We start from the raw sequence: 25,408 nt of genomic DNA, 5'->3' as shown, positions 1-25,408 counted from the left end.
GAAGACATTTAAATTTGGTACAAAAGATTTATATTAAAAAATGCTAAACTTTTGAATTTTCTAGTGAGAATTCAATTTTCCACAAATATTTTAAGCAACTGTTTTCAACAATGATAATAATATAAATTTTTCTGAGCAGCGAATCATTCTTTTCAATCAATAGAATGATTTCTGAAGGATCATGTGACACTGAAGACTGGAGTAATAATAACAGCTTTGCCATCACAGGAATAAATTGTATTAAAATCATATTAAAAACGTTTTTTTCTTTTTTCTTTCAATAATGTAATAATATTTTACAATTTTTTGATCAAATTAATGCTTATTGACCTAAAACTTTTGAATGGTCAGGTATATTTAAAGTTTTTTGTGTCTGTATAATATTTGTGTTCTCCTTCCTGCTCCAGTACCCAAGGACCCGAACGCTCACTGGCGCAGGGTGGCGTGGAGTCATGACTGTGCTCTGCTGGCATACGCTGACAGCACCGGTACGGTCCGAGTTTTTGACCTGATGGGTAGCGAACTCTTCGTTATACCACCGGTACGTCACACATACTGTTCTGTATTTATCACCTTCTGTCATTCTCTCTGCCTGTCCTTTCCTCGGTCAGTCATTCTCTCTCTCTCTCACACACTATCACTTGTCATTGATTCCACTTTTTGTGCACAGTAAGAGCACTCTTTTCTTTTTTCAGCATAAGTGATAGCTGTAATGACTGGCTCCTAATTGCTGAATTTCAGGCTTGTGTGCTTTGCCCTCTGGCTCTCTGCACTGCTGGGCTCTTCTCTCATTCTCTCGATCCGTAGACCAGGCAGGCCTGACCCTCTCGGGAGGGGGCTTTTCCCACTCTGCTGCCCAAGCAAGGAACACATTTTCTGGTTCCCTTCAGCTCTGATGCCCTTGGAGGACATTTGAGGAGTTTCTCTATCAGAAAGAGAGCTCTCTTGCCCCTTTACCAATTTTCAATCCCCCCTCTGTGTTTCTTTTGATTGCTCTGCTAGAGAGGTCTCAGTTAGTATATTGCTGGCCCTTTCTTTCTCTGTCTCTCTCTTGCTGGCTCTCATCCTCCCCCGCATTACTCTACACTCTTCCATCTCTCTGTCAGAAACTATTAGTTTAGTCTCACAAGATGCCCTCTCTCTATCAAAGAGTCTCCGAGTGTAATGAACTGTATGACTCCATATATTTTTGTCACTTTCAAACTCTGCTTCCATCTCTATCTTTTTGATGTCTTTCTTTTTGTCTGTCTCTCTAGGCCATGAGCTTCCCGGGAGATTTCAGCTATGCAGCAGCCGGTCTGATGTTCTTGGAATACACCGCCAGTGCCCAGTGGTCAGCGGAGCTGCTGGTCATCACCTACAGCGGTCAGCTCAAGAGCTATCTGGTCAGGTACGTGGAGAGCAAGGTTGCCATTTTATGCTAAGACAAAATGATTGATTGAAAAATATTTTGTAGAGTGAAATAAAACAATGCAAAGCAAACAAAAAAAAAGTAACAAAACAAAAGAAAACTGAATTTTTTATATATATATATATATATATATATATATATATATATATATATATATATATATATATATATATATATATATAACCATTTTACCATCTTGTTTTAACCAATATTTTATCTTAGTTTATATATTAAACAACATTATGTAAATTACTTATAATTTAATGTAAATTATATATGAAAATAATAGTAGTTAAATATAGGGCTGTAACCATATATCGTGTCACAATATATTGCAATGCAAAAATGCAACAATATGTATCGTGGATGGATAGTGACAGTCTGTACTGTGCATAGTTCACCCAAAATGAAAATTTCTGTGTGAGAAAAGAAATTAAGTTATTTATAATATTGAATATAATATATAATAATGCAATGGGGGAATATTTTTGTCTTATGTTACCAGTAAAAAGTTGACTTTTATATTTTAAATATATCTAGTCAGTAAGCATATTCGTCTAAAATAATTCTGTATTTTAAGCTTCAGAATCATTAATATTTTTATTCTGGTGTCTCTATTGTCCTGTGCATTGGGTTATATGTATCGAATCGTAACATGAGAGTATCATTACACCCCTATTAAATAAAGGGAAATTAAATCAAAATCTATATTAATGTTGGTGGAGAGTAAACTGTTCATGCAACTATAGAGCTTTCATAACATAGAAAATTATATGATAAAATAGCCAAGACAGTCAGAAAAGTGAATTAAAGGTCCATTGTTTTTAATGGGTTTTTGCTGAGAAATCATAAGCCTAAAGGTCCTTGCACACTGAGTCAGAAAGTTTTGTATGCGTTTTTTCGTATTTGGGATTCAGTGGCTCTGAATTGTCAAAACGCCATTCAAAAAGCTTGCTAAGGATGCGAAAAACGCAGAAAATCTAACCCGATCCGAATTGTATTATGACGGACAAAAGTTTCGGAGGCAGTGTGTAAGCGTGATTGACATAACTTGAGGTCGTATTTATTTATTAACGTGTGAAAATATCGGACGTGAATTTCGGGCTCAGTGTGCAAGGGCCTTAACCCTTAGAAAAGAGTCTCATGAAGACTCATGAAATCTGCCTAGGCTAGAATCTGATTTGCTGGGTTTATGCAGTTTTGTTTATCCTGGTATTTAAATTGTAAAGTTGCAATGGGTGACTTTGTGCCAATTGTCAAGAACTTGGGAGGATAATGGAGGATAAGAAAGCACTAATCCTCAATGTGTTTAAAGAGTGTTATGGGATGTTAGATAGTAAGAATATTTGTGTTGTAATACATGGATCAAACATTGAAAGATTTTGGACCAAGACCACTAGAGAAGATTCTGATGATTCAGATGCTTGCAGATCCTCTCTTACATAATTCTCTTTGACTCTTCCAGGGCCAGATATTCTGCAACTAAACCCAAAAGTCTGCGTTTTGTTTATCTCTGTACTGAGGGGGAGGCTTAGCTCTGAGTATTAATAAAATTGCCTGCAGTTTCCAATTTGTAATTCTTTGTTTAATCAGTCAGCTCAAGTTTTTAAAGTTTCCATCATTGAAAAAAATCTGTTTTATTCTCCTCAAAAACTTGGCTGTATGCTTTGAAGCTCTGAAGAAAGCTCTTTCCCGTTCCCTCCCTCATGTTGTTAAATGGAAGTGTTTGAAAACTTCCTCAAAGTTAAGCAGTTGCAAAGTCATTTAGAAATGTTAGACTAATGTTGGACTAAATGGTTCTTTTAAGAGCATTTTTGTCACAAAGCTTCTTGAGAAACTAAATTCGCTCTAAGAAATCACAAATATCACTCAAATTACTTAATTTTATTTGCACTTCACTCTCTGAAACCATTGAAACATGCAAGCTTCAATGGCCATTCTTATCAGGACAGCTAAGCAACACATCCTACTTTTAAATGTTTCAGCTAAATGAACTGTGTTCATTTAATATTTAGTGGAAAATATTACTTCCTGACACCATGTAAAATATCTTGCTCTGCTAACATTTTCACTGGTCCCAAAAATATTGGCAAGTAACTATTTAGATGTGATGTGATTTGATATATTTTTTTTTTTTGGTTGAAGGTTTAACATGAAATGGTCAAATATTCCTTGTTTGTTTTGACAAGTGAAAATGTTTGCAGAACAATGAAGAATCAGAACAATTAGCCTGACCGGGCAATCAAAAACCCACCAATGTAACCCCTCCGGTTCTTCTCGCATCACTCCGAGCGGGATTCAATCTAGCGTTTCCGAAATGGGAGGCGGGCGTGTTAACAAGGAACGCTTAAGACTGCAGCCTCTAGCGTCTGTCACTAGTGCGTCTCTTGAGGCTAGGGGAGTGAGGTTTTACTCGCACAGCTCTTACTAGCTGGCCTACGTTACACTCATCCCCCTAAACCTCATTCCCAACCGAGTCACTGCACCAATGTAACCTTTCCGGTTCTACTCGCACCACTACGAGCGGGATGGACGCTAAAGACCGCAGCCTCAAGTGTCCATCACTAGTAGGGCTGGGTATCGAGTTTGATCATTTTTAGGCACTGACCAAATTGCCTCGATACCATTGAGTATCAACAAATCTCTTGTCATTTGGTACTAAATTTCGATATCTAAGGGGTTAATCTCAACAACGTCAGTGAGCCAATAAGCACGCATCATGATTGGCTGGGGCGAGGCATCAAGGAAAAACACTAGTTTACGCCGGTTCCGCCCAGAGACGTGACTTACACGTGAGGCTGTAGTGTGTAAGCGTCCCAACCCCCATAGATGTAAAAGATGTGGAAAAGATCAAAAGTGTGGCTATATTTCACCAGGCTTGATCCCAACAGCGCGCAATGCAATATTTGCTACAAGATAATCGCTGCCAAGACCGGCAACACGACAAATCTGATGAAGCACTTGACAGTGCACAGAATAACCTTACGAGCAGAAAGTTGCTCCGTCTCCGGCTGCAAGAAGAACTGGAGCGCGTCACAAATGAACCGAAACTCTGTGAATAGGCAACTTGCCTCTCAGACATGAGAAATGGGCATTTAGAAAACTTGAAATGTCTACTTTTAAATGAACCAATTCCAATCAAAAACAAATGCTTTGATTATATAATCCAAATGAAAGGTGCATTTCTCTCTATAGGCCCGGGTGCGTTCACTATACTGCAGAAATGACGAGTCAGCAGCCTCAACTTCATCTTTGCAGCCAACACTGACTCAGAAAACACTAGTTTATTAATGAACAATTAAAATGTCTCCTTGCTATTTTTTCTGGACACATTCATAATCATTAGGCTACTTTTGCCAGTGCTTTGCGACAAGCTTTACGCGCACGCTTGAGCGCGAGGCATATATTCTGCCTCCCAGTGCTCCTATAGGCCACTTTGAGTAAAAAAAAAAAAAAAGTAAACAACCTGAAAAAATAAAACCATATTTTATTTGAGGTAATATGAAATATAAAACATATTGCATAAAATTGGTATCGGAAAAAGCATCGTTCAGGAACCAGTGTCGGATACCCAGCCCTAGCATCTCTTGAGTCCAGGGGAGTGAGGTTTTACTCGCACAGCTCTTACTCTTAAATTAGACTTGTATCTAGGCTAATTGATTATTCTCTTTAACGATGTCTTGAAACACAGGGTTTTATTAATATGGCCTGGTAAAGACTATTATAATGTTGATGCATTGATTTCTTGTTCCTGTTTTACTCTCAGTGTTGGAACCAATCAGGGATTTCAAGAGAATCACACCTTCAGTTTCTCTGGCCACTATTCCAATGGCATTACCACTGCAATATATCATCCTGGCCACAGGTGAGACCCCCATCTCGAAGCTGTTTTTGTTGTGTGTGACTGTCACAGGGATGTTTTTCTCGACGAGTGAACACAAAATCAGCTGGCATAACTCAACCTTTGGATCACACTTGTGATTTGTATTATTCCCACTATACATGTTTGAAATGAATGTTTGAATTCACTTTGGCTTGTGTTTTAGGCAGTGCTTATTGTTTTTTTTAAGAAAAAAATAGTGAGGACATTAGCTGCCACATGGGGGCAGTCTTTATATATTGTATAGAGGGGTGTGTGTGCATTTATTTGTATGTGCTGCTGTTCACATGTGTCTAGATCAGATAGATCCCGTTCCTGTTTCATCAGCCCCTCATGGACCACTTTGGCCTCATAAGAGGGTTGAGGTGCTCTGAGTGTAATGTGTGTGTGCTTTCCTTTGACTAATGCTGCTGATGTGTTTGTCAGGTTGCTGTTGGTGGGAGGGTGTGAGTCTGGAGACGTTGGTGTGTCCAGGGCGAGCCGTTGCGGGATCACTGCATGGAGGGTGTTGTCAGGGTCGCCTCACTATAAACAGGTCACCAGTTATGAGGATGACATTACTGCGGTGAGTAGGCCTTTCACGATTATGAAATTTGGCTGACAATTAATTGTGTAAACAATAATTACGGTTATGCCGATTAATTGTATGTTTTAGGGCTTTGACGATTATGCCGGTTAATTGTCAGTTTTAAGGCTTTGTCATACATTTTTTTTGTGTGCTTCATTCATTAAATAATTGTGATGAATTTAATCCTTTGTAAGTTATCATTTTGCTGTGTAAGATTACAGTTAACACCTTTAAATATTAAATAAATGTATTCAATAGCTATGCCAATTTTTAATTAAACGTAGTGAGTGTATAAATCAGCAGCAAAAAGCAGTTCTTAAAAAAATCTGCACAGTAATTTTATAAAATCTAAACATGTTAATAAAAACTAATTAATATTAGTACTATTATAAAATTCATTCTGGTATTCATATTATTTTAACAATTTTATATTTATATATTAATGTAAAGAATTCTGAAGTGTATATATTTATATACACTGCACTACACACAAATAATATACAATTAAATTATGCTTATTTTAAATGTATTGTGCAGCTTTTTAATGGGGCAACAAGATATGATAGATACGACAAAAATATATAGGCTTTTAATAATCTTTCAGTGCGCAAAACCATGATAATATGAAACGCTTCAAAACAGAGCGGCACAAAGCGCGTATGCGCATCGCGGGTGCAGAATGATGTGCTCAAAGCAACATGGAGTCACAGTGCGCAGCGCTGCACAAGTGCGCTTTTAAAATTCACGGCACAAAGCGAAGAAATGTCGAGCGCACACATCCTAGTGTATATCTATCTAACAACAGTTTATTGATCATTTGTTTCTTCACAGATTTAAATTCCAGTTACTGTGCATTTGATGCCAATTCATAGTCCTTGTGATGATGTGTGATCTAACAGGCACACACGGTAGCGAGTCGGCAATAAACAGTAATAAACTCCTGCAAAATGAAGTCAATTTATGCAAATCTACAGCCCTTTTATCTACAGATCAAGCATTATAATTTGAATGTATCAACCCGACGAGGCGCGCACGCTGTTTGAATACTAAATTGAGAATGATTGACAGCCACAGAGGATGGAAGACGAGTTTCCGTGAACTTTAATTTAATGCTGTAAATAGACTTCTGTCCCTCACATTAAGCTATGGAATGGCTTCAGATGACTTTGAATATACTGCTGGAAATCTTAATTTGTGCTTGTCTATTTATTTTGGTCCATGACTCCCCCTTGTGCGCAATAGAGAGCCTAAGTCCCTCCCCTTCCGGTGGACCACCATCGGACCTTATTTCGGAAAAATATTGTATGGTAGTCAATGGCGAGAGACAAAAAATATTTTGATCTCGTTTGAATTGTGCCCTGAATTACACATATGATGTTTGTCAATTTAAAAGATACATTTTAAAGTCAAGAAAATCGCAGTTTGATGTAAAACTGTTGAGGTATAAGACTGTGAAAATACGTAATTACACTGACTACAAACCCAAAAGGCGCACATGTGACGTCATACCTTTTCTCTCAATGAATAAAGCTAACTTTACTGAAGCTAACGTCTGTCATTTTTTCTATAGTCACGTTATAATCGTGCCGTTATGCCGTCATGCCTGAGTGTTTTGTTCCAGACTGCACACATACGAGCAACGGTGACGTACTTAGTGTGAGACAAGAGATGTAGTTCATTGAGCGATTTTCACATAAAACTAAATGTTACTCTTCTGTTTTATGACAAACTGCGACTTTCTTGACTTTCATAATTATCTTTTAAATTGACAAACATCATATGTGTAATTCAGGGCACAGTTCAGATGGAATAATAAGATAAGTTGTCTCTCGCCATTGACTACCATACATATTTTTTCCGAAATAAGGTCCCATGAGCCGGAAGCGGAGGGAAGGGACTTAGGCTCTCTATAATCACAGTTGTCTGAAACAATCGAGGTTAGATCAAATAATCGCGATCAACGGTTATTTTATTATTGCGACAGGGCTAGCCGTGAGTCTTTCCATACTCGTGTCAGGACCAGGAAAAGCATCCATGACATGCACTCTTTCACAAAAAATAAAATAAAATCTGGGCATCTCAGGTCTCTGATCATTGGCTTTGATCGTCTATAGTTTTCCACCGGAGAAACCTGAGTTGCCTGAGTTTCTGAAGAAAATCACTGTCTTGATGTTTCGAAGTTGGTTGGTTGACAAGTGCTGGAATGCAGTTAGTAAGGTGTTTTGAGTGATTGTATTGGGTTTTCTTAGGTTACTACTAGGGGAGTAGGTTTTTTGGATTGTTGCTAAGGTTTTGCTTAGGGTGTTGCATTATTGACTTTGCATCTATTAAAGTATTTTCAGTGCTTGCTTTTGTATTGAATTTTATAAGAAGGTTACTAACCCTCTAGTAGTCCTTGCGTTTGTATGGACTGCTCTACCCCTTAAGAAACAGACATATATCAAGGAGTAAAGACACTTCTTCACTGACTGTTGCTCAGAATACACAATCTCTTTTTCACAAACCTGAAACCATATGCTCATTTCTGGTTCTCTAAGGCTGTAAAGGTTTTATGTAGTGAGCTCTGGAAGCTACATTGTAGGCTTAATAAGAGCTTTAATGCTTACATGTCCAATGGTGTGACTTCATGGACATAGTTATGATGAGAAACTTCTAGAATGTTCTGATTGAATTGGTGGAACCTGTATTGATATTCTTCATATTTATTTAATATTCAATTATTTATTTAACTCTTTGGCTCTTGGCTTGATGTAGTGTTATTGAACGTGTGAGAGATCATCATGGTGGGCATTCATTTTGAAAACTCACCATGATCTCTCACACACCTTAAACATGTTGCTGAAAGGTCTGTGAAAGACCAAGAAGCATCCTACGAAAAGCAACACTTTTGATTTTAAAGGTATAGTTCACCCAAAATGTACTCACCCTCATGTTGTTCAAAACCCATAAGACTGGTTAATCGTTTAATCACAAATGAAGTTATTTTTAATAACACCTGAGAGGTGACTCTCCATAGAAAATCCAGAAAACCAAAATGTAGAAGATCCCAAAAAAGTCACATAGGCGTTTAAAATAAATCCATATGAATCAAGCGGTTTCAACCAAGTCTTGTGAAGAGACACGATTGCTTTATATGATGATCAGAAGCTCAAACGTGTGTGTGATGGTTTGTTCTAGCATGTGACGCACACAAAAGCTTCCATGTTTACCATATGTTACGCTCCATGTATGTGTGTTTATATGTGAATAAAAGCCTAAATAAAATCTGTCCACCATAAAAGTGATCATATTTATTTGGTTTCTAGCTGGTCCAAGTTGGTGATTAGATCGTTTGGCCCACTAGCATGTTCCAGAAACCAGTTTGATCAACTTAAGATATAGTAGTATGACCAAGTGGTAGATGGATTGTTACTGGTCCAAGTTTGTCTACCATCTTGGATCAGTTATAAACTAGTTTAACTTGAATTTTTCTGGAAATTTTACTAATGTAACAAACAAATATAGTATGTAAATGCATCCATGATATTCATGAAGGAAGTTATTAATCATCATTTCCTTTTCTTATTTAGTCCCAGAGGCGAGGATTCTTCAGGGTGCCCAGCTTTCGACTTTTCTCCAGGCGTAACAGTGAACAGGTGACTCGCATTAGTTTTTGTGTTGCCCTGTCTCTCCGGGCCACTATGACAGCAAATACAATAAAATACCAAAGCTCAATTTCATTCTGCTAAAAACTTCATTCTGAATAAACAGTGCAATGCCTAATTGAACGTGTATGTTTACTCAGGATGGCGTGTTCAGAATGAGTCTGTCTCCTGATAGCACAGTGCTGGCTGTCATCCACTTCTCTGGCAGTCTCAGTCTCTGGAATATTCCATCATTCAAACTGAGAGGCAGCTGGAAACAAGAGGAACAAGTAATAAAATCACTGTGTGCACGTGTGCTCGATTTCAGAGACTTAAAGCTGAAGCGGATACGATTCTGTGCCACTATTCTAATCAATGGGACTGTGAAAATGTTTTTTTTTTACACAGGCTTCTCAAACACTTCGCTTGCCTGCCATTGGTTAGGCAATCAAATAGTCACACCCCTAAATGCACACCTCTCTCTACAATTTTCGTTTCATGCTGAGTCTGAATTTAAAGGTGTGTTACTCAGCAATTTGTTACGCAGACACCTAGTGGTGTGCATGCAAAAGTGTACTTTTTCTATTTGGAGTTTTCAGTGTGAACACTACTCGCACTATGTAAATTACAAAATGTAATGGAATAGTGCATAACTATGCAAATTGGGACACACCTAGAGATTTTAGCTAGTTATGTGATTCCAAGATGGCCGCCCCCATGAGGTGACCCTCATGTAGAATAAAACCGCTTTTGATTACTGATGTGACTGAAGTCTTCATTGTTTTTTAACATTTCATTGTGTAAAACTTGGGCAAAAAGCTTGGAGAGAAGAAAACATGGAGAAATTATACATTTCAGCTTTAATATCGCTTTCCAGGGCACAGCTAGAAATGAACACACCTTTTAACAGTATGTCATAAAATGATTTGTTTGTTCTTGTCTATGCATGCTTGTGCATCTTTGTTTCTCTTTGTAGCTCTTGAAGTTCAAACTTCTGATGGCATGCTGCTACTTTCCTCTGATTTACCCACCGCTTTGTGTTCAGAATGCGTTGTCACTTTAGAAACAAAACCTCTGCTATCCCCTTTTACCCTCTCTCACTTGCTCTTTCTTTCCTTTAGCCGGGATTTGACGAGATCAACCCGGAATGGAAGACTTCGCTGGAGAAGAGAAAGAAGATAAAAGGTAGCCGGACCCCTCAACTGTGGACGTGTATCTACTCCTACACTTACCTAGCACTATTAATTATGTAGTGAGTCCAGACAGAAGGGGTGGGAGGGAGAAGAATGCTTTAATAAAACCCTGCGTCTTGTGTCTTTGCCGAGAGGCGTTAAATTCAGACAGTGACATTTTGATTGTGGGTTTAGATCACACGTTTTCATAAAGCTTGTCTTTCTGCTTGTCCTCGGTTTGTGCTTTCTTTTCTGTTTCCTCTTTGAAAATGATGTTTCTAAATCATAGATCACGTTTAGCTGTGGAATGGTGACTTTTAAATGAATGAATGTCTGTGAAATGTTTTATTTATGATATTCAGATTTGTTTTCCTGTGGTGTTGTTCTCAACACCTGTCTCTCTCCTCAGATAAAGAGCAATATCAGTCTCTGTTAGATGTGAGCTGGTGGAGTGAGACCGCTTTGATTTTAGCCCGCTGTTCTGGGGCCCTCACTGTGTCTTCTGTGCGGACGCTCAAAAACCTTCTCGGGAAGTCCTGCGAGTGGTTTGAACCCTCGCCGCGAGTCACCTCGGCCCATGATGGGGGATTCCTCAGTCTGGAGGTGTGTGTTTCCACATGTATCAGTTTTAACCAGTGTTAATATTGAGTATTCCTGATGTATATGTGATGATTTTGATGGTGGTATAAAATGAAGAAACATTAATCTTTTGTTTTCACTCTTGCAAAGTTTAATTGATTTCAGGAAAAAAAATATTTAAATGAACTCAACTTGAAATATTGACAATTTTCATGGTTTAGAATTTCATATGATTAAGTTATATGTATTTAAATTGTTTTATTGGTACATAAAATTAATAAGTATCATTCTCCTATTAATATCTTGTAATTTAAACAAAAAAAAAACTTTGAAAAAACATGCATTATTAATTTTAGCTAGTTTTGGATTGTCATCCTGCTTAAGTCCTCTCCCTAATAATACAATATTTAATAATTTTAACATGGATGCATTACATTTTACCCAAAGTTACAGTAAAGAACATTACATTCATTGTTACAATTATTATTTTTATTATTTTTAAATAAATGCTGTTATTTTGAACTTTCTGTTCATCAAAGAAACCTGAAAAAAGCTCCAGATCAGCAAGTTAGAATTATTTCTGAAGGATCATGTGACACTATGCCATAACAGCAATAAATCACATTTTAAAATGTATTTGGAAAGAGATAAAAGTTATTTTAAGTTGTTTTGTTTTGATCAAATAAATGCAGTCTTGGTGTGCATAAGAAACCACTTTCATAAACATTTTAAAAACTCTTCCTGACTCAAACTTTTGAACTATAATATAATATAATATAATATAATATAATATAATATAATATAATATAATATAATATAATATAATATAATATAATATAATATAATTAGGGCTGTCAAACTTAACAAATGAATTAATACAAATATTCAATGCAATTAATGCAGCATCCTTTTTTCAGTATTTTTTATAAAATACAAACATATTAAAAACTTTAATGTTCTGTGCGATTAATTTCAGAAAAAAATTGCGATTAATAAAAATAGTTTTTAATCGATTGACACCACATAATATAATATAATATCATTCATCAGTCCTTGTGACAACATGCTTCTCCATCCAGAATGCAGTCTTTCATTCATAGCCGCTGATGGCAGTAATTACTTTTGTAAAGGAAGTCGTGTTATTCAGACACTCTCTCTCTCTATCTTCAGGCCATCATCATAAAAGTGCTTTACCGCTCCTCATCCTCTGATAAGAAAAAAACTCATCTCTTCCGTCTACACCTCATTGTTTTTTGACGCTTTGCACTGATGTAAAGCTCTCACAGCTAGAGAGATGTGAACCTGGAGGCGAGTACAGAGGGATGGGAGAAGGAGAGTGAGAACATTAGAGAGATGTCGGGTTTTATTCTGGCTGTATGTTCGGTTGACGGTTTCGTCACTCCATAGGGAAATGCAGCACCCAGCTGCGGCGCCGACTGTGTGAAGTTTGTTTGATAGATTTTGCAGTGAGTGAGAAAGAGAGAAACAAACAGGTAGTGCCAGGAAAATGTGTTTGTGTCCTGAAGAAACAGGGTTTGTTAGACTTCCAAGTTCATAATCAAAATCATCTCATTTTGTTTTTTCTAAAATAATCGAAGGATTGTTCCGGGAAACTTTCTTCAAGGTTTTGTTGTCCTTGGGTCAGCCAACCAAATTCAACCTTTTTATCTTTTGATCCCTTTGTCCTCTCAGTGTGAGGTAAAGCTGGCCCATAAGCGTTCTCGTCTGGAGAGCAGCCTGACGGGTGAAGAGGACGATGGAGAGGATGACTCCGACTCGGATGAAGAGACCTCGGCGAAGGCACGTTATTTTGGATATGTGAAGCAGGGCTTGTACTACGTGACTGAGATGGAACGTTTCGCCCCTCCCAGAAAACGGCCGCGCACCGTCATCAAGAACTACCGCCTGGTCAGCCTGAGGTCCACCACGCCAGAGGAGCTCTACCAGAGGAAGGTGCGTTACTATAACAACCTGACGGAGTGGAACTGCCCACTTGTCCAAACTTAAAGAGGTGGTTGATTATGATTTCACTTTTCTAACTTTAGTTAGTGTGTAATGTTGCTGTTTGAGCATAAACAACATCTGCAAAGTTACGACGCTCAAAGTTCAAAGCAAAGGGAGATATTTGCTTTTAAGGACTACAACAAACAGCTGGTAGAGACTACACGACATTCCTCCCGGGTTAGTGACATCATCAACCCTAGAATTTACATAAAATCGGCCACGGTTTATAGATTATCAAGGCAGAATATGCTAATCAATGACTAAAGGATAACTACACATCAGCTACATAAATTCATTAACTAACCATTCAGAAATGTCCTGTTGCTTCTACATGTTGTCACTTCCTCTTGAGTCTCTCCATCATTGTCTGAATCCGGTTTGAACATAAAAGGTTAAAAGTTTTGGGAATTTTCAGTGCATGTCTGTGTGAGTGCAGCTTTTGAAGCTCCGCCCCCTGTGCCGGGAGCAGCAGCTCATTTGCATTTAAAGGGACAGACACAAAATGGAGCATTTTTGCTCACCCTCAAAAAGTGACAATTTTAACATGCTATATAAACATATCTGTGGGGTATTTTGAGCTAAAACTTCACATACACACTCTGGGGACATCAGAGACTTATTTTACATCTTGTGAAAAGGGAGTTATACCACCCCTTTAAAATGTAAGGGATAGTCATTATAATGACAGAATGACTGTAGAATTGCTCTGCTTATCATAAAGAACTCTCCAAATAAATAAACATCTGGATATTAACTATTGATTGTGAATTAATTTATAATCTTACCTGTATGTCATCTTAAAGCTTCCCCTATGAAAAAAACATCCAAAATGCATGAAACAAGATGAGCACTGCAACAATATTAGTGCAGTCTTGTTTTGGGTTCAAGGCTGTGTACTTATCGGCTTTAATCATAGACTGTAAAAAAAAATATGTACGTAGTGTCCGTGACGTCACCCGTAGGTTTCTGAAGAGCATTTTTGAAGCCCAAAGTGGGCGGAGCCGGCCGTCGCCATCTTGGCAGCGCGTCACTCCTGGATAACCGAAACTGGGCAAAGAGGCGGGATTAGCTGAGGTGACGTGGCGGCTAACAGACAAACGGCTAGAAGTGACAGCAGCGGCAATCCACCTGTCACTCACGTGGCCACGCCCTTAATTATGCAGAACTTAAAAGGCTTAATAGAATTAGTTATAAAAATATTCACCCCCCTCACAGTTGTCATAAAGGGCAAAATTAGCTATATAGACCAAAACCACTTTTTGTACAAGGCTGTAAACTTATTTTTTTCTGCTGTAAAGTTGGGCATTTTAACATGGGGTTGCTTATGTTTTTTTTGCCATTAAAATAGCCATAGAAGTTAATAAATATAAAAGTTTTCACAAGAATAACAATTCACGTTACGTAACCGAGTGGTCTAGGAAGATTACGTAGACCTTGAAGATTACCTTGCAACATCAGCACAAGCTCATTAATATTTATGAGCACAGCATTTTACATAGTGACATCTCAACGCTCCCATCTTGCTTTTAAAACTCAGTCCTTGCTTGCACTCAGAAGAAGGAACTGTGGAATAAAAGCGAGAGAAAGATGAATGTGAATTGGGTGAAATAAAATATGCCAACCTCAAAGTTACAACAGCATTCTGTGAGATACCTCAGATCCTTATAGATTTACTTTGTTGCTGTAATATTAACGGGCAATGACAGTTTTGTGAGTCTTAGACGGACCATTAATAAGACGTAGAGGTTTATCTGGTGGGTGTGTTTGTGTTCACAGATTGATAATGAGGAGTATGGAGAGGCTCTCTCTCTGGCTCAAGCATATGGTCTGGATTCGGATCTCGTCTATCAGAGACAGTGGAGAAAATCGACCGTCAGCATCGCTTCCATTCAGGACTACTTGGTAGGAGTCGTTCTGTAACCACAACATTTGTAACACTGAAACAACCCATGAAACACTTGTTTTCCACTGAGAATGACACACAACAAACAAAGCACTGTGGTTGTTGAAAATTTTGCTAAACTGAACATTTCTGACTAAAATTGGTGTTTAGTACAAGTAGGTCTTAAAGGGATAGTTCACTTTGAAATTAAATTTTGGTATGTTTTAGCTTACCTCAAGGGCATCCAAGATGTAGGTGTCTTTGTTTCCACAGTAGTTTCAATTTTGATATTTTTAGGTCAAACCGTTCTTGTCTGTCAGTCTTATAATGCAGGTCTATGGTCACTGAGCATGCACAGAGAAGTCCAAATTCAACAATTCCCCATCATAAGTACACATTGATGGCCTAAGACACGAAACGTGCGGTTTGTGTGAGAAAATGAACAGTATTTATATCGTTTTTACCTCTTGTACACTTTCCGGCACTTGCGCAGACTAAGCCAGAATGCGCGCACACATCACACACCAGGAAGCGCGCGCGCCCTCAGATCACTTGGACATGGTTGTGTAGAGGTAAAAACGATATAAATACTGTTCATTTTCTCACACAAACCGCTCGTTTCATGTCTTAGGCCATCAATGTGTACTTACGATGGGGAATTGTTTAATTTGGACTTCTCTGTGCATGCTCTTTGAGACAGTGACCATAGACCTGCATTATATGACTGACAGACAAGAACGGTTTGACCTAAAAATATCAAAATTGAAACTACTGCGGAAACAAAGACACCTACATCTTGGATGCCCTTGAGGTAAGCTAAAACATGCCAAAATTTAATTTCAAAGTGAACTATCCCTTTAAGTATTTTCTTTTTTTTTCCCACAGAGTAAGATAAAGAAAAGATCATGGGTGCTGCATGAGTGTGTGGAGAGGGTCCCAGAGAATGTGGATGCAGCCAAAGAGCTCCTGAAGTACGGCCTGAAAGGAACTGACCTTGAAGCATTGATCGCCATCGGGGATGGAGAAGACCGGGGCAGGTGTGTGTGATTCACTCACACAGATCTACAGATTTGCAGATCTCCTCTTTGGCTCTTTGTTAACCAGGATGTGTCTTGTGTAGATTCATCTTGCCAGGTGATTTGGACTTGGACGATGCTCCATATGAAGACTTCTTGTCCATGGAGGAAGAGATGGAGCAAAGAAAAGAGAGGGAAGCCAAGAAGAGACAGGAGCTCCTCAAAAAAGTGGAATTTAGCAAGTAGGCGTACACACACACACACACACACACACACACACACACACACACACACACACACACACACACACACACACACACACACACACACACACACACACACACAGAGTCCTGTGGCTGGCTGGTCCCCACAGAGTAGGTGACCTCAGGTTTTACTGTCCTTGTAATTTAATATAAACCTACAGACACACACACACACACACACACAATTATGCTAAGTTGGTTTGATGTGATATGCTTAACTACACAATTTTAGAATTATCTAGTCGGCTGCTTAAACAGCTGTCTAGAGGAAGCCCTTTTTAAATAGGCTGTTTGAATGCGTACATTTATAACATCTATTTTTTCCAACTTTTAGGAGTACAGAGCTTTCTGATGCCTTTCAGCCCAAAAATTATAATCCCCTCGAGAGGGAATGAAATATGAAGGCAGCTTATCATTTTCATGAATAAAGATCCATTTTATACTATTTAAGGGAAATATTTTGTGGAGTTAAAATAATTAAACAAATAATTGTCTTTTAATTTGTCACTGTATTAAAGCAAAGAAAATGATTAAAATATTATCTTGGAAAATATTTACGTGAAATATTTTTTAATGATGCATTGCAGGGTCTATATTTTGTTCCTGTCCACTATTAGAGTGATTTTAGATGTATAAACTTACTTTGTAGATTTATTTATTTGTGGATAAATTGGTAAACAAATCAATGTATAGATACAGTTTTGATTAATCTAACTTTATACACCGAAATGGAAACATTATATATATATATATATATATATATATATATATATATATATATATATATATATATATATAAATATAGAAATATAGAAATATAGAAATAAATAAAAATAAAATATAAAAAAATATATATAAATATATAAAAATATATTTTTTTCACTTGTAAGTGTTCTGAAGTACCTTTATTTGGTATTAAAAAATATTGTGTTAAACATAAATAACTTAACTTGATATTTTTGACATTGCAAAAATACATTTTGTTAAATCTTTTTTTGTCCTCGCAAATTTTCCATCGACCCTTGTGGTCCCCTGGGGATCCTCGCACCCTAGTTTGATAACTAGCACTCACTAGCACATAGATGGTACTAAAAGCCACAAAACTCATATTTAAATTTCATGGCATGTTCAAAAGCTGGACTATTTTTAATTTGACTTAATAACTTTTTAAAACTGAATTATCCTGAATAGTTTTACCGTGCAATCTGCCCAAGAGCTAAAGCACAGCATGCTCTCAGCACGCTAATTAAAGCACCACTGCTAAAATGTAATGATAAAAAAAAGAAAAAAACATACAGATAAACTAGTCGACCTCACCAATGCGCTAGTTGGTTGTTGGATGTGACCCACCCCTAGTGGATGTCTTCATAAAGCTCATGAGAAAGTTCAATTCAGTGGAAGAGATCTGGGAGACAACACAGATGGGAAGGGAGAGAAAGAGCGGGAGACAGATAAAGAGAAGCGAGAGGAAGAGGTGTAGGATAAAATTAAAGCCGTTTATAGATTTATTTCTAATCTGCATAAGGTAATTTATGCCTCTGTTGTGCTTTGCCCAGGAGGCCCTAATGAAAGAGCCCTCGGTTGAACACAAATTATGAACGCTCACACACTCGATAGGGTGGAGGGAGGAAGATATAAACAACAAAAAAATCATAGATTGGCTAACATTTGCTGTAAACACTGCACTAATCAAAACACACTTGTTTACACACAGAAAAAATTGCCTAATTTTTCATAGCATAACTCAGTTAAACGCAGGCACACACACTCTCTTCATGCATATCACACAGAACTGTATCTAATTTGCACTTAATTACTGTACGCTTCCGCCAGCGGTTTGACACCAGAGTGTGTGTTTGTGTGTTTACTCCTCAGGCTGTTTGTTTTTACGCAGTCAGCATGTTTAATGTGTGTGTTAATGTGGCTGTTTATGAGTGACTGTCTGTCTGTCTGTCTGTCTGTATGATGCATGATGTCCTTTTCACTCCACCGAGGGAGAAAGAGCGATTGACCTAGAGAAAACCAATGAAAAAAAGGGGAAATGGTGGCGGGACAGATAGAAAAAGAGAAACAAAGGCATTTAGCGAGAGAAAGAGAAGATAAAAGCGATGAGGAAAGAAGATAAAGAGTGACATAGACAGGCACATCAACATTGAGAAAGAGAGAGCGACTCTAATGGGGTGCACTTCAGTCTCTCCTGACATTCAGCTGTGGTAATGCAACAGCAAAAAAGACAATCATCATTCTGTTAATTTCTTTTTAACTACGCCACCATTATAGCAATGGGGTGGTATCGATCAGACCGCTGTTTAGTTGAAGAGGTGTGTGTGTGTGTGTGTTTGTTAGAAAGCAATAGAAAGTTCAATGCTCTTCTTCTTTTACCATCACAGTTACATATTTTGATAGTGATTCCCCTTAACAATGTCTGCCTGCCAATCAGGCTTCAGTCTTGCAGAGATACTCTGTTGAAGACGACACCGCCTGCAGTTAATTCAGCCTCAGCACAGACTGCTTTCAGATCTACTGCACTTTTCAAGACCATTTCAGCCTTATGTGTGCTGCCTTTTTAAAACCTTGTTTATAAAATGTGAAATAAAAAGGGAATGGGGCTTTGAGACCACTAGTGATGCTGTATTTTTCTTTGGAAATTATATTATCAGCATAACAATCTGAGTAATAGTTTTTGAGACTTACAGAAGACATCGTTTAAATCGCATATCACAAGCACTGTACATTATATTACTGAAACTATGGTCAAATTAAACCGTTATGGTTGTGTAAAGTTAATCTCTTTCAGGTTTTGCTTAATGAAAACTAATTCTTTTTTGTTAAATACCATGTAAAAGTGATTCATTTATGTGAAAATCTTTTGTAATTTTGACTTCAGATGTAGTTATTTAGATTAATTGTTCATAATTTGTAACCCTAACTATTTCATATGTTTGTGACTAACAAATGCCAGATTCATGGGTTCGAACCTCCCAGGCTCACTTGAAAGCTGCATAAACTTATTTAAAAAGCTGAAACAAGATATCATGATATTTTTTTCTTTTTGCCAGCAACATGACCTGTGTGTAAACATGTTTGCTCTGAAGATTTCATTGACCGTTCAGTATTCATGGTAATATTGACCTGTTTAGCTGTGATTGGTTGTTTCTTTATTACAATTTGCATGCTGAATTATGATTGGTCTTTTTATCCATCTTTATTGTTGATTAGTCTCTCTCTCACCATTTCTCCCACTTTATTTGGGCTTACACTTTTTCTAGCTAATATTTGACCTTAGTTAAATTAGCATTAAAATGTCTGAAGTCAATATTTTTTTATGTATATATGTACAGTATATATACGTATATATATACATATACATTCATACATACATACATACATACATACATTCATATCCACTTTATAAAAGTAAATAAGTTTATAAAAACTTAAATATCTTATAGTATTTCAAGTCTTAGATATTGTCTTCAATTTGAGGCTAGAAAGTCTCAAGAGCCTCAAACTCTTAAGTTAAGTGGGCTTTGAGGCAAAAATGCAGCGTTGCTTGAAATTAAATGACGCATCGCATCAGTACCACCTTAGATATTTTGTCAATTAGCATGTGTCTTGTTAATTGCTCTATTGATGTGGTGTTTTAAACTGTTTCTGTGATTAAGCTCCACCAATTAATGACTTTTTGTTGTGTTGGAATATTGGTCTGAATTTAAGACAATAAGTATTAAGGCATTAAACTGCTGTATATTTAGTAAGTAATGTTAGTAATTTCAAACCAGTGCACCTTTTTTCATAACTACATTTTATCCTGTGACAAATCAATAGCCAATTCCTTTTCTCCTCTCTAAAACAGCCTGCTATGCAATCATGACATTTTTTTTACACATCCTTAAATGGTTCTAATAGTTTTAATTTAATTTTATTTGTATTTATTTTTCAAGTTTGATGTTGTCAGTAGTCGGTATGTAACGTTTTTACTCTTTAAAGATGAGCGACCTTCAGCACACTAGTTTTTAAGTGAACTGACGCTTTTAAAATGCTTCTTCAACAGTCAAGCCATGCATAAACCCTTGACACGGCATTGAATTCTGCTTTAGTTTCATTACAATCAGTATGTCTGAAATAGAATTGCTTTAGAGTGTGGAGGCTGGAAAAAGAAGTGCTCTAAGCTTTCACAGGCGAGTCTGTTTATGCCTAGGCTATTCTTTCAATCTTCTTTTATCATGTTTGCATTGCGATAACATCCTGCAGTTCAATATTCTCCCCCAGTCCGACGATCTGTCCGTGTGCGCGGGTCTCATTCGCATACAACGGGATGCTCAGGTTTCCGCAGTAATGCCGGGAGAATGAGATGAGATTGTAATTGCCTTCTGTGGATTTTCACGCTGACTGATACACGCGCGCGCTCGCATGGGCATCCAGGCAATCAGGCAGCGGTCGCCTCACATTAGCCTGTCTTTGATGACCTAATCTGGGTCTATAATGGCTCACTACCCTTTCAGCACTGTTTCGCCCGCTTTTTTCCTTCAATCTCAAATTGTCCCATTCATCCGTATTTCCTTGTAATGCCTTTCATTATATCTGTAAGCCTCTACATACATGTCTGTCAAACCCTCCACCCCTCCCCCAGAGAGTGTGAAGCTTTATTTCATTCCACCGTTTTCATGGATATTAGTGGTGGCTCTCTGAAGTAGATGTATGCCGATAAGCTCCAGATAAGACTGTGTTTGCATGTTTAATCTTGTTGATATGTCATGTTCTTTCAGACTGACTCTAGAGCAGAAGGAGCTCTGCAGAAGTAGACTGAAGCTTCTCTGCTATCTGGACCGCTTGGCCACTTATGAGGTAATTAAATAAAGCTTTAAACTTCCATAATTTGGCTTTAAACGCGATGCATTTGGGTTTAAAAGGGACATGTCATGGAAAAAAGGATTTCCCTTGCTCAATGTAGAAAGATTTTACAATGCAAAGTTTCCTCCCCAGTCCAAACAGACCAAAGCTAAGTTGCAAAAACAGCTCATTCAAAAGTCATAATTTTAATTACATCACCTTAACCTACCTAATTTACATATTAAACACTTATACTACCCTAATTTACTTATCAGTACCCATAATCCAAAATGAACACTTATCGCTCTGATAGTTTATCAAGGATGCTTTTTTCCCCCCTTTAAAACTCTGTGGCAACACACACTACAAAAAAGACTTCTCAAGGAGTTTTTAATTAGTCTTTTTGGACTAATTAAAAAATCTGTGGAACAAGATAAATTGACTTGAGAAGCACTGCATAAAATAGACTTGTTTTCAGAGATTGTATTCCGGATATAGTTGTATTTTTTTGCAAAAATGTTTTTTTTTTTTTTTTTACTTTTTTTTACTTAAAAAAAAAAACTGGGGAAAAAACTTGATAAGAATTGTATTTTTGCGTTGCATGTGAGCTGTTACTCGCATTAAGCCACCAATACAAGTGTTTCAATGTTTTTATGAGAGATTTGACATTATGTAATGGCTATACTAATAATAATAATGTAGTAATATGTGTACATACATATACATAGTATAGACCTTATGTAGCCCCGCCCCTTTTCAGCGCTGCGCTCGTTGTCTTTTGACTTCCGGTCTGTATTTTCACAGCGATTCTGCGTGTTTATTAATGAACGGCTCGTTTTAAAATCTTCCCGGTCGACTGACATTTGTTAAGTCATCTGCTTTAAACATTACAGTCCTCATGATAACTTTCGTTAACTTTACATAAAGTAAATCCACTTCAAAAGCTAATTACTCCTGGACAGCAGCACCATAGAAATATACAGAGCGACCGCAAAAACGGAAGTTAAAGACTATTTTAAAGATGGTGGCGCCCTTGTTTCTCTGGCACATAAGGTCTATACTATGTGACACTATCCACAAGGGGGGAAAATGGATAAATATTTATGTTCAATAAATTTTTCCCAATTCACACACTTTTGGCAGATAGTTAATTTTTTACCCTGTCAACATCTATTTAGTATTCAGCATCTGTCATTCTAATCCCTTGATGTGATTTATGCTGGTATGTGGAGGCTAGCCAATTATAACCAAGGTAATTTCCATATAGAAGTCTTAAAGGCACAGTAACAAAAACAGCCTGCTTAATTCTAAGGATCAAAGGGTGTCATTTCAAACTAGGCTGACTTTGACGTTTTTATTGATTAATTTATGAATTGATAATAAAATGATGCAAACCACCTTCTGAAGTACTCTGGAACCATATATCCACAACAAATGTTGTGACTTTGTTTTAGATAGTCATTTAAATTATCTAAGTAATTTCCGCTCGTCTTTTTATGAATAAAATTATCAATGTGTGTGTTCATATTTTGATGCTTTGTTGCAATCTAAAAGTCATCAGCAGGAGTGTGTCTACCGTTTCATCCTATCGCATAGTTAATGTCCTGCTCGTACTGTGATGGATGGCCTTTGTCAGGGTCTTCATGTGTAATTGATTTCTATGGGAATAGTTCTGAATGTAACCAGACCTCTGAGACATTAAACACACACGTGCACACACATACACACGGCGGCCCTGTCAACTTAAAGGCTGTAATTGTAAATGTCAAAGTGATAAATGTCAGCAGTGTGGACTGGGAGGATTTACCTCAGACATACACATGTGAGACCCTCTCCTGAACTCTCATGTTTGTTTTGCTTTCTTTCTCTCTGTCTCTTCTTTTATGTTCTGCAGGAGATCCTGGGTGGACCTCATGCGGCAGAGCAGCGATTTGATGCTGAGTTTTTCAAGAAGTTCCGCAATCAGAATATTGTTCTGTCAGCAAGAACGTACGCAAGGGTAAATCTCTCTTCCTTTGTTCTCCGTCCATGACATGAGTGTGAGTATGAGCGTCCCGCGGCGTGAGTTATAGTCACCATTTCACTGTTTTGTGGATAAGTGTGTGCGCCCTCACTAGCGTGTGGCGTAAAATATGGATTCCCCTCATAGTATTCAAGTATTTTAAAGTGTAATGTTTGAAATATGGTCACCTGCCCAATGCAAAGGCTTCTGGGTCTTTGTAAAGTTCGATATATTACTGCAGAGCATAAAGCTGTCTGTAGTTAGTTCCGTCTCATAAATCGTCTATTAATTAATTATCTCTATCAATCGTGTTCCTCTCATCTCGTCTCTTTCTCTCCCAGGAGAGTAACGTGCAGGCATTGGACATTCTCTTCACTTACCACGGCTCAGAGATGCTCCAGCACCGGCTCGCAATTCTCTGCAATTTCCCAGAAACCACCTCTCCTCACGAGTACTCCGACCTTCTGCCTAAGGCGGGGTAAGAATTACACATTAGAGGATACCAATCTTCCGTGAACAGGATAAACATAACCCACATAAATCTTTTTGAAAGAGCCTAACGGGAAAAGGTCATTTTTAGATGACGGGTCTACTGAAAAGGGTTATTAGGTTCTGTCTGCGATATGACCGAATGAGGTGCTAGTTTAAAGCAGGTTGGTTATGTAAATGAGACATTTTGCAGTGAACTTTATCCATATGTGCTTTAAAATAACTTTGAAATAACTGTAGGCTGAAGTTACCTGCAGACTCTGGGCTAAAAATAAGTGCTGCTCACCGTCCTGAAGGGATATGTACACTAGTACTTTTCAAAAGTTTAGGGTTGTTAAGATTTTTTAAAATGTTTTTAAAAGAAGTTATGCTCACCAGACATTTGATCAAAAACAAAAAAAACAAAACTGTAATATTGCAGTTGCTAGGCGTCTTATAGACTACCTCCTAAAGAATTAGTTTATTGACACTTCAGTTGAAAGGAGGAATCCTGAAGGTATCAGGGTGTATAGAGCACACAGGTGTGGTGGCCAGCTGATCATGGAGGTCCGGGAGAGCAAGGGGGATCTGGTGGTGCTGTGGTGGGACTTTGCAAACGCCTATGGATCCATACCACAAGTGGCTCTGAACCGGTACCATACCCCAGCCAAGTTCATGAACCTTATCTTAGACTTAGACGAGAATACCTTTTGTGCCCAAACCCCCCCCCAAAATAACGACTTTATTCAACTATTCATTTTCTTCTGTGTGGGCCTCTGAGTGAGTTCACGTAGTGTAACAGTGCAGCGCTTCTGGGTTGTACGTCAGAACGTAGGCTCACTATTGGCCGACGCTGGTCATGTGTGTAATGCTGGCCAATAGTGAGCCTACGTTCTGACGTACAACCCAGAAGGTGAACTAACCCTTTATTACCTCAAACCTAGAAGGGACTTTTAATAATTTTAATTTTATTATTATTGAAGTACAAACTAATGAAATATGTGGTGGAAAGTTGAATTATTATGTATTATTGCAGATTTAAATCTGGTTCCTTGCATTTCCAATACATTTGATAAGATTCACAGCGGTCATTTTTCCTGATGAGTTTTCAGCTCCTTTAGAAAGAAAACATTTCTAGCCATATCCTGAAGAGAGGAGGTGATAAAAGTCAGGGACTACATCTGCAGGGCCGAGATATCTGAGCTTACTCTGAAACACATTGTTCTAGACTCAAATGTCCAAAGTCTAACACAGCCATTATATTTAAGAGCAGACACGTCTTGAGCTCAGAAGTCTTAAATGTCAAACATCAAATATCTCAAGACAGCCACTGAGATTTAATCACTGACCTCTCCGTTACCAGCAACAACCTGAGTGACCAGCAAGTTCCTCCTTACACTTTTGCTGCTTCTTCACTGCTTTCTCTGCCAATTGTTCTTTCCTTGAAATGAGGAAAAGTGGTTTTGTGTAGAAACTTAGTTTAGCTAGATGTGTATTTAAGGAGCAATTAATCACGAGTGGCAGACGGCTGTATGTAACATCTGTAGTATTACATGAACAATTTGTCATTTATCAATTACTTTCAGCAGTCTCTTTTGACAGCAGTCTCAAAATAGACTTCAGTTCAGCTTTAATTTCCATTTCAACTCATAGTTGAGGAAGAAGAAATGAGATTTTGCAGATTTGAAGGTACTAATATGGTGAATG

The 25,408-nt window shown here is 37.7% G+C and overlaps 1 protein-coding gene across 2 annotated transcripts in view; it reads left to right on the top strand.

The window, feature by feature from the left end:
* nbas (NBAS subunit of NRZ tethering complex) overlaps positions 1–25,408 on the top strand; it is a 189,604-nt gene that overhangs the window by 16,700 nt on the left and 147,496 nt on the right. For both annotated transcript variants that reach the window (XM_081379315.1, XM_081379314.1), the window contains exons 7-21: positions 408–541; positions 1,257–1,390; positions 5,178–5,276; positions 5,718–5,856; positions 9,429–9,494; positions 9,644–9,772; positions 10,604–10,667; positions 11,064–11,257; positions 12,926–13,186; positions 15,014–15,139; positions 16,005–16,156; positions 16,240–16,377; positions 21,168–21,246; positions 23,126–23,230; positions 23,575–23,711. In XM_081379315.1, the coding sequence (XP_081235441.1) occupies positions 408–541; positions 1,257–1,390; positions 5,178–5,276; positions 5,718–5,856; positions 9,429–9,494; positions 9,644–9,772; positions 10,604–10,667; positions 11,064–11,257; positions 12,926–13,186; positions 15,014–15,139; positions 16,005–16,156; positions 16,240–16,377; positions 21,168–21,246; positions 23,126–23,230; positions 23,575–23,711 (1,957 nt within the window). The remainder of the gene's footprint in view (positions 1–407; positions 542–1,256; positions 1,391–5,177; positions 5,277–5,717; positions 5,857–9,428; positions 9,495–9,643; positions 9,773–10,603; positions 10,668–11,063; positions 11,258–12,925; positions 13,187–15,013; positions 15,140–16,004; positions 16,157–16,239; positions 16,378–21,167; positions 21,247–23,125; positions 23,231–23,574; positions 23,712–25,408) is intronic.

This window comes from Scardinius erythrophthalmus (genome assembly GCF_964197995.2).
Source record: "Scardinius erythrophthalmus genome assembly, chromosome: 11".
NCBI classification, from domain to species: domain Eukaryota; kingdom Metazoa; phylum Chordata; class Actinopteri; order Cypriniformes; family Leuciscidae; genus Scardinius; species Scardinius erythrophthalmus.
Note: the sequence above shows the minus strand (reverse complement) of the source record. Positions and strands in the feature narration are given on the sequence as shown.